Here is a 17,252-nt window from a genome sequence, read left to right on the forward strand (position 1 = left end):
GGGCTCGGCATCGGGCTCAAACTCAAACCCCTGAGATCAGGACCAGAGCCAAAACCAAGAGTCAGACACTCAACCAACCAAGCCACCCAGGTGAACCTTCTATCTTTTTCTAAGCAGCAGTGACTGTCCTGTCTTGAGCTGGTTAGGATCCTTGTATCTGGTGAAAAGAATGTACCTCCCTGAGAGACAAAAGTCCAAATTATTCAAAGGAATATAAAGGTGTTATCCCTTGTTCTGTGATACCTGCATCTTCAAACCTTGACTCTTCAGTTTAGGGAGAGAGAATATTTTGAAGAAAAGCACCAGGATACCTTTCCTAAAAGAAAGGTCCTAGAGCTGGGTGTTGAAGGGGGGAGTTGACACTGTCCATATTAGACGTTTTTTTTAAATGTTAGTTCATGTCTTTTATTATTAACCCATACACAATTACTTGTCTTCTGGCTTGTTGAAGCAGTAGCTCAGACAGCATTTGCCACAACAACGTCTGTGGGAGTGGCCAGCCATAAAAGCTCTAGCATCACACCCATCTGAAGGGCATTCCCCATGGAGGCAACTGATTTTGCCATTCTCATCCACGTTATAGTATTTCGGGACAGTTTAACCTTCTTTCTCTTATGCTTATCCTTCGTGGGCGTGGTATAAGACTTCTTTCTTGGCACCTTCTTTCTTTTCTTAGCACCACTACTAAGTCTCAACACACAAATGTTGTCTTGAGACCATGTACATCCATCCTCCAGCTGTTTGCCAGCAAAGATCAGTCTCTTGATCAGGAGGAATTCCTTCCTTATCCTGAATGTTGGCCTTTACATTTCCTATTGTATCCGAGAGTTCAACCTCAAGAGGGATGGTCTTCTCCATAAGGGTTTTCACAAAAACCTGCATCTTGGCGGTGGTTCCCCCGCAGATGACGGATGGGAAAGGAAAGCAACGTGCCGGCCCGCCTGTATTAGGTATGTTAACCTTCCGCTTGGAGTATCTTCCTTTTGGGAAGGCTCCCTACCATTTCCCAGAGTTGTGTTGGGTACTGACCTACTGACTGTATCCTGATCACGGAGCCTCCTGCTGCCACCACCACAGAGCACATCATGTTCGTGACCCACACTAGGTCCTTCTCATGCCTGCTCACAGGAATCGCAATCTGGAGTGGAATTCTAAAGGACTGGAGGAAGAAGGGGCTGAATGATCCTGTAGCAGTGGGAGTGACCTGAGTTCAAGGGAGCTCTGGAGCTTACCTGGTTACTGTCTTTCGTGAAGCCTGGTTGATTTCTCCTTTGGTCATGTGAGCTATCCACTATCCCGCCAGTCACCCAACCCCTTTACGTTAGCAAAATCGGTTTCTGTTATTGACAAGCAAAGAATCTTAATTATTATGGAAATTGGTGCCAGAAAATGGGCAACCTTGGGGAAATGTGGGGTGTTTGGAATGAGTTACTTGGCTAATAGGAAACAAAGGAATGTGAGATTCCATTAATATTCACAGGCATTAATTCCATATTTTTTTATTATTATTTTTTAAAGATTTTATTTATTTTATTTGACAGACAGAGATCACAAGTAGGCAGAGAGGCAGGCAGAGAGAGAGGGGAGGAAGCAGGCTCACTGCTGAGCAAAGAGCCCCGATGTGGGGCTCGATCCCAGGATCTGGGATCATGACCTGAGCCGAAGGCAGAGGCCTTAACCCACTGAGCCACCCAGGCGCCCCATTAATTCCATATTAATTCCATTAATATTCACTGTTCTTTCACTATGACTGGGGCTCTGGGAGGCTAGCAGTTGCTGCACGGACCAATTTAAATGATGAAGGATGGCGAACAACCAGGCATGATGGCTGTTTTCTCCCCTCAACGTATAACTTAAAACAAGAGAAGGAGATCAAATCTCAAAATTTCACCTTGGTGATAGTTCAGTTTTTTCTGTCTTTGACAAACAAACAAACAACAACAACAATAAAATTAAAAGGGATTCCAATCTAAAGCTGTGAGACTGAGGATGTACAAACCAAACCCAGAAACTGATTTTGAGAGTTGGGTTCGCAAGTCTTTCTAAGTCTTTCATATGGAGGTTGGAGAAGTGAACCGAAGGCAGTGCATCCCGGCAAGAAGAAAAGGCAACTGAACACAGTACAGCTCAGAGACACACGGGTCCCCAGACCAAGGACACTGGCATCCTGTGGGAACTTGTTAGAAATGCAAATTTTCGGTACACCTGGGTGGCTCTATCCGTCAAGGGTCTGCCTTCGGCTCAGATCATAATCTCGCTGTCCTGGGATTGAGCCCCACACTGGGCTCTCTGCTCAGCGGGGTGTCTGCTTCTCCCTCTTCCTGTGGGATCTCTCTCGTTCTTGTTCAAAGAAATAAAAATAAAATTTTAAAAGAAATGCAAATTTCCTAGCCCTACCCCAGACCTACTAAATCCGAGACTCTAGGGGCTTGCACAGCTGTCTGGGGGTTGGCATGTCCTCCAGGGGACGCTGATGAGAGTTTGAGAGGAACTGACATAAAGGAACTGAAGATCTCAAACCATCCTGAAGTAACTCCTCACCCTGCTTTCTTTGACGGAGGATAGGAGACATTGTCACCTTTGCATGTGAGAACTAATAACTTCCTTCCGAAGCCCAGTCACACTGTTGCAACAGCAACTAGCTATGCCTTAGTAGGGGGAAGGGGAGGCAATCCTGAATATGTGGACATTAGAGTTAGGAGCCTAGAAGGAGTTGTAGAAATTCACTTATATCCCCCCAAATTGGAAGAATGTGGGAACAGACTTTGAGGTTGCTAGATCAGGAGCGTGGTCCCTATAGACTATCCGGGGGAATGTACAAATATGGGTACCTCCCAGAGACAATGCATTCAGAGTGTAACCAGCTGGGGAAAGCTTGTCCAACGTAAACATGCACTGAACTTTGTCCCACAACAAATTATAGCCCAAAAGTCAGAAATCCCTTAATAAGTATAAAAGGAGGAATTCAGACACTTGAGGAAGAGGGAATAAAGGGTAGGATAGCTGATGCTTACCGAGTCTAGGAACTTCTTCACCACATTTTTTTTAAAAGATTTATTTATTTATTTATTTATTTATTTATTTATTTGATAGATGGAGATCACAAGTAGGCAGAGAAGCAGGCAGAGAGAGAGGAGGAAGCAGGCTCCCTGCTGAGCAGAGAGCCCGATGCGGGGCTTGATCCTAGGACCCTGAGATCATGACATGAGCCGAAGGCAGAGGCTTTAACCTACTGAGCCACCCAAGCACCCCTCTTCACCACATTTTTTATATAGACTCTCATTTTAGTAACGAGAAGTATAGATTAAGGGGTATCAGTATCGCTTTATGGCAAGAAGGTGAAGCCGCTTCAGATAGTTTAAGCAGTAAGATAATTGCACGCAACTAGATGCTTGAAAAATCACTGAAAGAGATGGGGGAGGGTATGGAGTGGGGCAGCACCCTAGTCGTGAAGTTCTGGAGTTCTATCCTCTGATAAGAAAAAAAGCTACCACTGTCTCAACCCCTTTGCAGTGCTGAAAGTTGTGATTAGACACGCTTAGGTCAGTGGCTGCCTTTACCTACCAACGCTCTGATCTACATAGCCTTGGCTATGGAGTGGCAGGAGAATTGCTTCTGTCTCACATCTCTCTTTCATGTCATTCAGGAGGGTGTCTAATTGGCAGAAAACAATTTGCTTCTAGAATATGAGCTGGAAAGGAGTCGGGGAAGCCTGGTTTTTCACTTCCCAGCCTCAGCAGAGCAGGAAGGATGCGTGAAGGGGTGGTGAACTAATTCTGTACCCGGCTCCCATGAGAAGTGACAGCTCTGTACAAAAAGCCTCCTCTAGACTCGGAATGCTGGGTGTGAGAGCTGTCACTCCCAGATCTCAGGAGTTGGGGGGGAGCTCAAGATGTGTGTGCCCACGTAGAAGTGCTAACCACCAGAGGTAAACGGAGCTTGGTCATCCTCACAGGAAGTACGGGTTCCAGTAGAAGTAGCCCAACCCTCGTGAACACCCAGTTGTGATAGATGAATCATGTGGCTCCAAAGGGTGGCATGTCAGGAAACTCTAAGTCCTTATTCGATTTGTATGACCCCTTCCAGCCTACCACAAAGGCCAGGACTGAGCCACCTTCCTTGATGGTTAGGCTTGGGGTTTTGTTTTTGTTTTTATTTTTTAAAGATTTTATTTATTTATTTGACAGACAGAGATCACTAATACACAGAGAGTTGGGCAGAGAATGTGGCCGGGGGTGGGGAGTGGGGGGTGGAGGGCGGGAGCATGCTCCCTGCCAAGCAGAGAGCCCGATTCGGGGCTCGATCCCAGGACCCTGGGATCATGACCTGAGCCGAAGGCAGAGGCTTTGACCCACTGAGCCACCCAGGCGCCCCTTGTATTTGTTTTTAACCTATCTTCCAGATTCGAGTTAGTTATACACAGTTGAATTGTAAGTTGAAATTGCCACAGGCAATTCACTGCTTGGGCCACCAGGAACCACCAAAGGGAGTTATGGTTGCTGTGGTGGTTTCAAAATACAGACTCGGAAATCTCTGATGTTCCTCTCTTCAAAAGGCAAACCCGAGTGCTTGCCCCCTTGGGTGTGAGCCAAAGCAACTTGCTTCTAATCAACAAATTTCTCTCTAAGCCCTGCTAGCACTGCATCTCACAAATGTTGTAAGTTCTGTTTTTATTTAGCTCCAAATTAATTTTTTCTCTTGAGATTTCTTCTTTGAGCCATGCACTATATAGGACTGTGTTGTTTCATCTCCAAATATCTTGAAATTTTCCAGCTATCTTTGTGCTATTGATTTCTAATTTAATTCTGCTATCTGAGGACATATTTTGCATGCTTTCTATTCTTTTACATTTGTTAAGGTGTGTTTGATGGCCCAGAATGTGGTCTATCTTCCTGAATATTCCATGCGAGTTTGAGAAGAACACGTGTTCTTCTGTTGTTGGACAGAGGAGAGTTAACCATTGAACAACACAGCTTTGAACTGTGCAGGTCCATTTATACACAGATTTTTTAAAAAATAAGTGCAGAGGGGCACCTGGGTGGCTCAGTGGGTTAAGCCGCTGCCTTGGGCTCAGGTCATGATCTCAGGGTCCTGGGATTGAGTCCCGCATTGGGCTCTCTGCTCAGCAGGGAGCCTGCTTCCTCCTTTCTCTCTGCCTGCCTCTCTGCCTGCTTGTCATCTCTCTCTGTCAAATAAATAAATAAATAATATTTTAAAAAAATTTAAAAAAAGTACAGGACAGTACTGTAAATGTATTTTTCCTTCCTCATGATTTTCTTTTTCTTTCCTTTCTTTTTTCTTTCTTCTTCTTCTTTCTTTCTTTTTTTTTTTTTTTTTAGATTTTATTTATTTATTTGACAGAGAGGGAATGAGACAGAGCACAAGCAGGGGTAGTCGCAGGGGGAGTGGCAGGCGGAGGGAAAGGGAGAAACAGACTCCCTGCTGAGCAGGGAGCTTGAAGCAGGACTCCATCCCAGGACTCTGACACCAGGACCTGAGCCAAAGTCAGATGCCCCTAAATAGTTTCATAAAATTGAATTATTTAATTATCACAGCCACTCCCTGCTGGGCTGTGCTAATTGCTATAAGAGGTTTGAAAGGATCAAGAATGTATGATTGCTGCTGTGCCAGGCCAAAGTCAACCTGTTTCTTCCAACTCTGCATACACGGGGTAATGTACTAACAATGCGGAATGGAGGATACAAGTAACTCAAATGGTGCATCATCAAACAATGTTGTACATCATCCTGCACACACACACACTCACTCACATACCACAAAGCTTTCCAGAGTATAGACTTCGCAAAGCAATGGCCTTTCTACTTTATAATGCCTGAAGATTCTACCTAGAGATCTTTACACATTTTACCTTAGAGAATTTTTATGGGATCTTGGATTCACATTCAAATTTAAGCATTTTAAATTCAACAAGTCTAAAAATCTTACCAAGACTCTCCTAGGCCTGATGATTTCAAGTAAAAACTAAAGAAAGAAATTCACATAGGGGCACCTGGGTGGCTCAGTGGGTTAAAGCCTCTGCTTTCAGCATGATCCCAGGGTTCTGGGATAGAGCCCCACATCGGGCTCTCTGCTCAGTGGGGAGCCTGCTTTCCCCTCTCTCTCTGTCTGCCTCTCTCACTACTTGTGATCTCTCTGTCCTGTCAAATAAATAAAATCTTAAAAAAAAAAAAAGAAATTCACACAAATCCTTACTAAAGCATTATGATGTTTGAAGCTTTGTGCTAAATCAAGTACGGGACAAAGTTGATTGTCACTTTGAGGGAGAAGCACAAGGAAAGGCATTTTAGGTTAACATGTTACCATCCAGCAAAGATTCTGTAGTTACCCCTTTCTAAGTGAAAAACAATTTTTGCTACAGCAGACACTAATATTTTGTACTCAAGGCACTCAAATTCCTCAATCTGGGCCAATCTCATGGTTGTTAAAATGATACACCCATACTTTCTGGGTTACTCCTTATTTTAAAATACTGAATTTTGCCCAATTCTCAACCAAGTGTTCCAATTTTAGATTAAAAATATAGTTGGGGCGCCTGGGTGGCTCAGTCATTAAGTGTCTGCCTTGGCTCAGGTCATGATCCCAGGGTCCTGGGACCAAACCCGCACTGGCCTTCCTACTCAGCGGGAGGCCTGCTTCTCCCTCTCCCATTGCCCCTGCTTTCCTTCCCTCTCTTGCTGTCTCTCTCTCTGCGTCAAATAACTAAATAAAGTCTTAAAATATCCGAAGGGGACGCGGAAACCTACGTGGGATTCATCCTTGCGTGCTTGCAGGCAGAGTCCCTAACCCGATTTTCCACGTCACTCAAATGCAGAGCTGCAGCAGGAAGCCTCTTCAAGGTTCCTTGCATCTGCAAGACTTCTGCGATTAAAATGCATCTCTTCTTGGGAGAGAATTCACATAAAGCACCCATAGTAAATTAGCTAGTTGAGGGCCAGGCCAGCTGCAGGGCTGGACTGAATCTGCTTTCTCTTTGAAAAGCCTTCCCGGGGAGAACACCCCCGCCAGCAACAGAGCGCGCCCCGGCACCACGTGTCTGCACCCACGGCGGGATTGGCGGAGCGCATTTTAGCGCTGCGGTCTAGACGCGCACGGTCCCGCCCAGCTGCCAGACGAGCTGGGACGCAGAGCGGAGAAGCCGGAGGCAGATCGTCCAGGGGAGGGGGGCGGGAGGGGGGTGGGGGATTCCGAGGAGCCCGCGGCCGGGAGTCTGGGAGGGCCGGAAAGGCGCCAGGCCGGCCGCGCCACAACTTGCCCAAACCAGACAGGCTTCCTTCTGCGCCCTGGAAGAAGGAGCCGGCCCGCCGCTTCCCGCTCGGCTGCTCCTCGGCCTCCGTGGGCCCCGCCTGCGCTCGCAGCGCTTCTGGGGTTTGGGTCCCCAGCGTCCGCCCGTCCGCCTGCAGCGCACGGCGCCCGCCAAGGAGCGCGCAGCTGGGGTGAGCCAAGGCCCGGGATGCGCCTGGAGCCCTTGGAAGCCCGCGGCCGACCCGGCATCTCTGTGCCGGCGTAGCCAGGGCCTCCTCCCGCTTCCCCCCATCGCGAGCCCAGGCACTGCAGACCCCGCTGGCGTGACTGCGGCAGCCCCCCACTCCCCGTTTCCCTTCTCCCCGGGACAGTGCCGGGGCCTCCCCGGAGCCCGTGTAAGCTGGCCTTTGTCTTTGCGGGTTCCGCGGGCCACCCGCCGTGCGCCCGGGACTGGAGGCGCTGCGCGGGGCTGCCGCCCAGCCCCGGCAGGAGGGGCGGAGGGAACGGGAAAGCGTGCCCCCATCTTTCCTGTTCCGGCCATCTTGGGGCCGTGATTCAGCCCAGGGGCAAGGGTGGCCCCCCGAGCGGCTCTCTCTGCGCCCAGAGTGGCGGCAGCGAACGTAGATGGGCGCTCCGGCCCCGCGCGCCGCCTCCTCCTCCGACCGCAGTGGGGGCGCGCGGAGAGCCCCCCACGTTCAGCTCCAAGGGCCTGGGTCCAGAGCATGGGTGACTCTTCGTAACAGGCCAGAGGCAGAGAACATAGGAGGGATACGGGCCGGGATCTGACATTTACTTAACAAAACGCCGAATTCATTCAATTATTCCTTATCCACGTGTCCGTCTGGCAAATTCTCAACGCTCTCTGTGCCTGAACTTTGCCAGGTGCTGAGGACATAACGGTGAGCAAGAGAAATCACAGCCCTTGTTCCCGCTGATCCTGCAACCCGGTGGATGGAGCCCACAGCCCACAGACCTGCCAGGTCGGTATCCTGACGTCCCTTACACAGGTTGGGAAACTGAGGCCCGGGCCTGACATAACTTGTTTTAGGTCAAGCAGCAAGTAAATGGAAGACTCAAACTTTGAACCTAGGTCTGTAAGTCTTTTATGCCAGCTGCAGTGAGCGGTTAATAGTTCTTTTTTTCCCCAAAGGCCCCTTAAAAGTTAACTGCATGTACGGTTTATGTGAAGTCATATGAAGTGTGTTCTCAATTTCCTGGATGCTTTTATGTGAATTTATCTCTAGTTCGCAGTATCTGGAAAGTGCTAAAAATATTTGACATTACAACTTTGCATTAAGTTACCCTGAACTGTATTTTCTTTTCTTCTATTCACATATCTGGCTGTTAGGAAAGAAAAAAAATTTCCTGATGGTTGTTCCAAGCAGGGACTCCCCGGTGGATTGAGGAATGTGTGGCTTTTCCTCAGCTCATTGATCCCTGTGGTAGCCACGGGCAGCACCCAAAGGACCCCAAGAATGAAAGGCCTGTGGCCTGCAAGTTGCTGCTAGAGATATTTTAGCCTCTCCATATAACAGAATGCAGCTGCCACACAAGTTCTTAAGGTAAAACTTGATGGTACAAAGCTGATGGGTAATGTTCCCTTCCATATAATTTTTTTTTAACCTTTACATTTTGAGAGTGTATCCATTTGGAAAGACAAGTGAAGTAATACTATCCGGGGATATTCCTTCATTTGCACTTCTATCAGTATCTTATATTTAGGTAGGCAACTCATAGAGGAAGAAAGACTCCATTTTTAAAAAGGGTCTTGGGTATAAGGAATTGAGAAGAGGTCCCATCAAATAGAATGAGCTACTAATTTAATTTTTTTAACTATTTCATTGTGGTATAATAAACAAATGCACCCTTCATCGTCAATGTCCAATTCGATAAATTTTGATAAATGTGTATACCAGGTAATCAACAGACAGCACAACGAAAGTTCAGAATATTCCTGTTACACGGCAAAAGTGTCTTTCTGCTCCTTTGCAGCCAATTCCCCTCCATCCCATTTAATTTTACAGTTTTGCTGCTTAACGTTTTTTAAGTTGTGTGTGAAAGATAAAGATGAGTAGCATTTCTAATCTCAAAACCTAGAGCGAGGGCGGGAGTAAAATAACCGGAGGCTGGCAGTGCCGGGGTGGGGGTGGGGGTGGGGGGGATGTGGCTGTCTACTCCTTAGGAACTGGGGAGCGTCAGCCCCAGAGCCAGGGAGGGGAGTGGCCCAGGGAGCCGGCGCCCAGGAGATTCCCCTCTCCCGGTGGACGCGCTCGCCCACGACGTCTTTTCTCGTCCCGCAGGGCCCTGGGCGCCCGCTGACCGCTCCCGGGCAGGCGCGCCCTTCGCTCCAGGTCCCGGCTGGGGCGCTGCCATAGCAACGGCCTGGACGCCCGGACCTTAGGCCGCCGCCGCCGCGGGAGACCGGGCCCTCTCCCGCTCCCGAGGGGTGGGGCGGCGGCGGCCCGGGAGGCGGCCCGGGCCGGGTAGACGGGACCGCCCCCTCCTCGGATGCCGGCGGAGGCGGCGGATTTGCTTCCAAGCATGGTAAGAGCGGTGAGATCGGGCTGCCTGGGCATGTGGGGCTGGCGGGGGCCGCGGCTCCCGGGACTCCCAGTTTCTCCCACCACCACCACCGCCACGCTGTCTCCTTCCCGCAGCCCTTCCAGAAGCACGTCTACTATCCGCTGGCCAGCGGCGGCCTGGAGGGCCCCGACGCCCCCGCAGCTGCCTCGGGCGCGCGCTCCGCGATGGCCAGTGGCCCCTACAGCGCGGCGTCGGGCCCCCTGCCCTTCTTCCAGTTCCGGCCGCGGCTGGAGAGCGTGGACTGGCGGCGGCTGAGCGCCATCGACGTGGACAAGGTGGCGGGGGCGGTGGACGTGCTGACGCTGCAGGAGAACATCATGAACATCACCTTCTGCAAGCTGGAGGACGAGAAGTGCCCGCACTGCCAGTCGGGGGTGGACCCGGTGCTGCTGAAGCTCATCCGCCTGGCGCAGCTCACCATCGAGTACCTGCTGCACTCCCAGGAGTTCCTCACGTCGCAGCTGCGCGGCCTGGAGGAGCGCCTGCGCCTGAGCGTGGCCGAGAGCGAGCAGAGCCAGAAGCTCCTCGCCAAGCAGGCTGGGGAGATGAAGCTGCTCAAGGAGGAGTGTAAACGCAGGAAGAAGATGATCTCCACCCAGCAGCTGATGATCGAGGCCAAAGCCAGCTATTACCAGGTGGGACCGCGCGTTGCGATTCCGATTCATAAACCAGTAAAAAAAAAACCCGGGTCCCCACTGGCCAGGATATGGAGAGCCCTTTTCTAGATCACTGCCCGCCCCGCTTTTTTCCCCAAGAGTTAAGCAAAATAGTAACTGTAACCAACAGGGGACATGGTTCATTACCTTCCATAGACGACCACGGGATTAATAATTAAACTGTGTCCACGGTGCTTTATGGAAGCCTTCTAAATGCTGGTTTGAGAAACTGCATCCTTCTTCTAATCGATGGAATGAAGAATAAACCTTTTACAAACTGCTGATGAGGTCTGCCCCAGATGAGGTGGTATGATGAAACTTATGGGCATTTTATTTCAAAATATTTTCAAACTTACGGAAAGGTTGTAAGAATAGCGCAGGGAACTTCCTAAACCCCTCACCCAAATTCTCCGGTTATGAACATTTGCCACCTTTGCTGTATTTACTCAGTATCTGTGTACATACTATTATTTTTAACAATTTGACAGTGAGTTTCAGACTCCTGAATATTTCAGTGTGTATATTTCCTAAGAACAAGAACACTGCCTACTATAACAATATTAGTGATATAAGACAACAGTGTGTTTTGATTGAATGGGTAGTATTTAAAATATATTTTATTACTAAAACAACAGGATTTAAAAGAGTAAAACCTCCTGCTTTTCTGCCTTTACTCTCTATTATGGGTTAGACATTGAGCTCAAATAAATATTGTAATTTTTAGTATAACAAAAATCAATGTACTTTTTTTAATCAACAATGTTTGTTAAAGATATCTTTGGTAAAGATATTAAAGTAAGCGGGCGCCTGGGTGGCTCAGTGGTTAAGCCGCTGCCTTCGGCTCAGGTCATGATCTCAGGGTCCTGGGATCGAGTCCCGCATTGGGCTCTCTGCTCAGCAGGGAGCCTGCTTCCTCCTCTCTCTCTCTCTGCCTGCCTCTCTGCCTACTTGTGATTTCTCTCTGTCAAATAAATAAATAAAAATCTTAAAAAAAAAAAAAAGATATTAAAGTAAGCAACAGGCGGACAAGATTGATTTCATTCCCTGACACTATAGTGACTTTGGCTAAATATGAGTTAAAAGGTCTCAGTGAGTTGGACGCCTGGCTGGTTCAGTTGGTAGAGTGTGGGACTCATGATCTTGGGGTCATGAGTTTCAGCCCCATGGTGGGTGTAGAGTTTATTAAAAAATAAATAAATAAAAAGCCTCAGTAGGCTTAGGTATTAATGGTGTGAGTGATTGCGGAAGACTGGCCGTAGGCATAGATAATGGTGTGGTTCTTAGTGCTTAGGGCTAACCCATAGAAGCCTTGGGAGAAGTATACTTAAAATACGCGAACAGTTGTGACACCTGAGTGGTTCAGTCCATTAAGTGGCTGCTCTCGGCTCAGGTGGTGATCCCAGGGTCCTGGGATCGAGTTCGGCATTTGGCTCCTTGCTCAGTGGAAAGCCTGTTTCTCCCACTCCCTCTGCCTGCTGCTGCCTCTGCTTGTGCACCCGCTTTCTCTCTCTGTCAAATAAATAAATAAAATCCTTAAAAAAAAAATAGGTGAACAGTTAGAAGAGAATATCATTAGAAAGCCTTAGTGGTTAGCCTTGGGTACACAGCCCTGAGGTATAACCCTCAAATAACAACTGATGTTGCTCATTGCCTATTTGTTTCATAAATTTATTTACAAATAGTGTTGATATGGCCTTTAATAAATATATTTATTATACAATGAATGGAATGGATTCTGTTTAGACGTTAAAAATAGTTCAGCTTGGGGCGCTAGAGTGGCTCAGTTGGTTGAGCACCATACTCTTGGTTTCGGCTCTGGTCATGATCTCCGGGATCTTAAAATTGAGTCCTGCATCAGGCTCTTCACTGGGTGGGGAGTCTGCTTGAGATTCTCCAGCCTGCGTGAGCACACGCACGCTCTCTCTCTCTCTCTTTTTCCCTCAAATATATAAATGAATCTTAAAAAAAAATTTTAGCTTTGGCCATAATCCGTGAAATGTTAAAACCTATAACATACAGACATTTTAAGATTTATGAACGTTTTTTCATTCTTTTAGTTACCGTAGCAATAGTCGTTAGTAAAGATTTTCAAGTGTGAATGAGATGCATAAATAAAGGTAATGGCTGATTTTTATGGAGTGACACCTGTCTGCTCGGCCACTCAGCAGAGTCCCTGAATGACAATGTCAAGTGTATCGCGTGCCAGGTGTGACCATGAAAAAGTAGAGGAGACCAGACCACTTTTTCCTACTCCGTGTAGTATAAATACACTCTGCTGCTTTGGGGGGCTCTAGATGGTGTCTTTGAGCAGTTAAGCCCTGTAGGGTGACAGTCCTAGAGTTAGACTTCGTGGATTTAAATCCAACGTATTCCACCATGCAAGTCCTGAACCTCCGTTTCCTCATCTGGAAAATTAGAACGTTGGTGGTAGGGATACCTTTTAGGGCTATTCTGAGAATTCCATGAGTTAATGCATGTGTGGCATGAGGAGGTCTGAGGAAACGGCATCTGACACGTGCATGCGGATCTCTCTTGGTAATGAACCATGGCTCCCTGTGATCTCTGCAAATCTTTACATCTTTCCTGGGAGCTGAATATTGTTGCTGTGCTTGACTCCGGGAGGGGAAGTCAAGACTGCTGCTAAGAAAAGTTGACGCATAAACTAGCCTTGGGTTCTAAGGTGTTACAATTATTTTAACTTCAGGTTCCTGTGTTTGGGGATATTTGGCTTATGATAAAATTTGCAGAAATGCGATTGGTTTTGTTGAAATAGCTATTGGACCTTCCCCTCAGTCATTAAATTGTGTTTAAATAAGAGACCACTAACAGCTGGGGAAGTCTTGTGGCCATGGGTAAAGGCTAGTGCGTACCAATGACCTGTCTATCAAATTATTTTTTTAATTAAAAATTTAGAAATACTGGGGCGCCTGGGTGGCTCAGCGGGTTAAACCTCTGCCTTCGGCTCAGGTCATGATGTCAGGGTCCGGGGATTGTACCCCGCATCGGGCATGGAGCCTGCTTCCTACTCTCTCTTTGCCTGCCTCTCTGCCTACTTGTGATCTCTGTCAAATAAATAAATAAAATCCTTAAAAAAAAAATTAAAAATACCAATGGGTCATAACAGGACTTAGACTCATTCTAAGAAGAACTTTTGTTCTCATAATGGGAAGACTTAGATTCCTCTCCATGCTTTGGCACGCCAGGCCGATTTGGGAATCTGCCAGTGAATTTCTGATCCTCCTTGCAGTTTTTCAGTGTTTTGGAGTTGGAGATGAATGTTGGGGGTAGCAAAAGCATGCATTTTGCAGTCAGAGAGACATACTTTAAAATATGCCTCTGATAATGCTGTGACCTAATTCATTCCCCATGCACCTCCCCACCACCAACCTGCTCAGCAGGGAGCCTGCTTCTCCCTCCGCCTGCCCCTCCCTCCCCCTGCTCCTGCACACACTCTTTATCCATCTCTTTCTCTTTCTCATAAATTAATAAAATCTTTAAAAAACAATAAAAATTTTAAAAAATCACCAAGGTCATCTAGGTTTTCACCTATGTTGATTTTTAGGAGTTTTGTAGTTTCACATTTTACATTTAGGTTTGTGATCCATTTTGAGTTAGATTTTGGGAAGGATGTGAAGACTGTGCTGATGTTCCTTTTTTTATTTTATTTTATTTTATTTTTTGCGTGTGGATGTCCAGTTGTTCCAGCACCATTGTTGAAGAAACTATCTTTGTAGTTTCAAACAAACCATTGTATTGTTTTCTCTCCTTTGTCCAAGATCAGGTGATATTCACAAGGGTTTGTCTCCGGGCTCTCTCTTCTCCTCCATTGATCTGTTCGTCTGTTCTCTAGCTAGTACTACACTGTCTTGATTACTGTTGTTTTAAGTAGTGAGTCTTAAAGTTGAGAAACGTCAGTCCTTCAACTTTGTCGTTCTCCTCCAATTCCGTGTTGACTATTCTGGGTTTTTTTAGCAAACTTCAGAATGAATTTGCTGCTATTCACAAATCACTTGCTGGGATTTGGATTGGGATTGCTTTGAATCTAAAGATCAAACTAGGGAGAATTATTGACAATATTGAGTCTTCTTATCCATGAACATGGATATTCATTTATTTAGTTCTTCTTTGATTTGTTCTTCAGAACTTTGAAGCTTTCCTCATATAGATCATGTACATATTTTGTTGGATTCATACCTAAGTACTCATTTTGGGGGGTGTTAATGTAAATGGTAGTGTGTTTTTAATCTCAAATTCCAATTTTTCATTACTGGAATATACGAAAGTTGGCTTTAGTATATTAACATTATATCCTACAACTTGTAGTATACTTTGTTATTAGTTCTAAGGGTTTTTTTTGGTCAATTCTTTTGGATTTTCTATATACATTAGTGTTATCTGCAAACAAAGAAAATTCTGTGTCTTCCTTCCTAGGCTGTATTTTTTTTTTTCTTTGTATTTGTTATTTCCTTTTCTTGCTGTATTACATTAACAACGACTTCCAGTACAATGTCTGTCTCTGCAAGCTTGCAGGTGGTGGTTTGCCCGGTGTCTTCTCCTCTTATGGATCCAAGAAGAGTTGTTGATTTTTTAGTCTGTTCAGCTTTTTACTTATTGTTAGTATGGAATGGCAACTTTCAAGTTGTTCAAACTGAAAGTCTTCTAACTTTGTTTTGATGTTTTTGTCATATGAAAGTTCATCATTTTTTAATTTTATTTTTACTTTAAAGATTTTATTTATTTACTTGAGAGAAAGACAGCGTGCAGAGAGAGCATGAGTGAGGGGAAGGTGCAGGGGAGAGGGAGAATCAGAATCCCCACTGAACAGAGAGCCCCAACATGAAGCTCAATCCCAGAACCCTGGGATCATAATCTGAGTCAAAGGGAGACCCTTAATGGACTGAGCCACCCAGGCACCCCAGAAGTTTTTCATCTTGATGCAGTCACAATGTCAGGCTTCTTTTTTTGGGAGTAGGAACCCCTTCTTACCCTGGCTTTTCTGTATTACTCAAATAGTTAAAATACCTATTTTCCATTTTCAGAAATTAAAAGCCCCATATTTTAGGTTTCTTCATCCTTTCCTTTCTCCAGGGTTGTGCACAACGTTAGAGCCCACACTGACCCCTGAGTCAGGAGGACAGTCCCTAAAGTATTGTGAGGAAACTCAAGCACTCATCATCAGCAGAGAAGGCTGGAAAGATACGTTCAAGGTTCCCTGAAACACGATGCCAGGAAATAGGGCATCCTGGGGGTTTTCTGGGAAAGAGAATCAGAGCTTGCCATGTAGGTTTCCTGATTCAGAGTAAGGCAACACTGTGTGCGAATAGAATAGGTTAATAGCACATTGGAGATGAAACTGCAGAATCCAGACTGGGAGAAACTCCATAGGACACATGTTCAGTTTCTTTGGCAAGCAAATTGCAGGGAAAAAGAGAGATGGAGGGTCAACTTCTAGATCAAAAGAGAGTTGAGAGACATGATGAGCCATTGCAGGATATGGCCTTATGTGGATCCTGATTCAAAACAAAACACTGCAACGTTTTTGTTCTTAAGGCAGTATGTGAAATATTGGAGAAAAATAATATTATTAATGTGTTGACATTAAGGAATTAACTTTCACATTTTATTTATATTTTTTTAAAGATTTCATTTACTTATTTGACAGGGAGAGATCACAAGTAAGCAGAGAGGCAGGCAGAAAGAGAGGGAGAAGCAGGCTCCCTGCTGAGTAGAGAGCCAGATTCAGGGCTTGATCTCAAGGCCCCGAGACCATGACCGGAGCCAAAGGAAGAGGCTTAACCCACTTAACCACCCAGGTGCCCATAATTTTCACATTTTAAAAGGTGGAGTAATACTATTATGACGTGTAAAAAGAAATCCCTTTTAGAGATAGACTCTGAAATACTAAGAAATAAAAATATTTAATATTCACGGTTTAATTCAGAGTAATACAGGTACGATGAAACAAGTTGAGGTTTTTTTTTTTTTTTTTTTAAGATTTATTTATTTATTTGACAGAGAGAGATCACAAGCAGTCAGAGAGGCAGGCAGAGAGAGAGGAGGAAGCAGGCTCCCTGCTGTGCAAAGAGCTCGATGTGGGGCTCGATCCCAGGACCCTGAGATCATGACTTGAGCTGAAGGCAGCGGCTTAACCCACTGAGCCACCGAGGCGCCCCACAAGTTGAGTTTTTGCTTAAAATTTGAATCAGTGTTAAAGTGGAAAATGGAGATATTGGTAGCACTGATTTTTTTCCCCCCAGTAAAATGTATTTAGGAAGCTAAACATTTCTAAGCATGTGTTCAGTCATTTATTAATGCTGGGCTGGGGATAATGCTATGAGTAAGATCGACAAGAGCTCATGGCGTCAGGAATAGGATGTTCTGGAACCCAGAGGCATTGGGCAGGAGACCATAAACACGTGAAGTGTGTACATGTGGAAATAGTAATCGGTGAGATGTGCAATGTTGAAAATAAGACAGCGGGTTGGGACGGTGACTGGCAGGAGGACCGGCCGCGAGGGTCTGGTAGAGGTCGCGCCATTCCTCCCCCGTGTGGAAGATGCTTCAGGGAGGGTCAAGAAGGAGCCAGCGGGGAAGGTCTGGGGAAGATTCAGGCAGAGGCTGAAGTTGACCTGCTTGAGGGACAGAGAGAAGATCGGCATGGTTGGAGTGTCCCGAGCAAGTTGGTGACCGGCTAGGAAGCACCTGTCTAATGGGAGCCTCAACCCGGCTTCCTGGAAGCACTGGGTTGGG

At 46.3% G+C, this 17,252-nt stretch overlaps 1 protein-coding gene and 1 pseudogene across 6 annotated transcripts in view; one reads left to right on the top strand and one right to left on the bottom strand.

Moving 5' to 3' along the window:
- Positions 1 to 426: 426 nt before the first annotated feature.
- LOC131813515 (ubiquitin-ribosomal protein eS31 fusion protein-like) lies at positions 427 to 882 on the bottom strand (annotated as a pseudogene).
- A 6,259-nt stretch (positions 883 to 7,141) lies between these two features.
- Positions 7,142 to 17,252, top strand: part of DZIP1 (DAZ interacting zinc finger protein 1) — a 51,415-nt gene continuing 41,304 nt past the window's right edge. For 3 of the 6 annotated variants that reach the window (XM_059144812.1, XM_059144815.1, XM_059144817.1), the window contains exons 1-5: positions 7,142 to 7,454; positions 8,146 to 8,243; positions 8,612 to 8,825; positions 9,564 to 9,807; positions 9,921 to 10,481. In XM_059144812.1, the coding sequence (XP_059000795.1) occupies positions 9,772 to 9,807; positions 9,921 to 10,481 (597 nt within the window). In that variant the 5' untranslated portion in view covers positions 7,142 to 7,454; positions 8,146 to 8,243; positions 8,612 to 8,825; positions 9,564 to 9,771. The remainder of the gene's footprint in view (positions 7,455 to 8,145; positions 8,244 to 8,611; positions 8,826 to 9,563; positions 9,808 to 9,920; positions 10,482 to 17,252) is intronic. The other 3 variants (XM_059144813.1, XM_059144814.1, XM_059144818.1) reach the window with 3 other exon arrangements.

The sequence above is a fragment of the Mustela lutreola genome, chromosome 13 (assembly GCF_030435805.1).
Source record: "Mustela lutreola isolate mMusLut2 chromosome 13, mMusLut2.pri, whole genome shotgun sequence".
Classification (NCBI taxonomy): Eukaryota; Metazoa; Chordata; class Mammalia; order Carnivora; family Mustelidae; genus Mustela; species Mustela lutreola.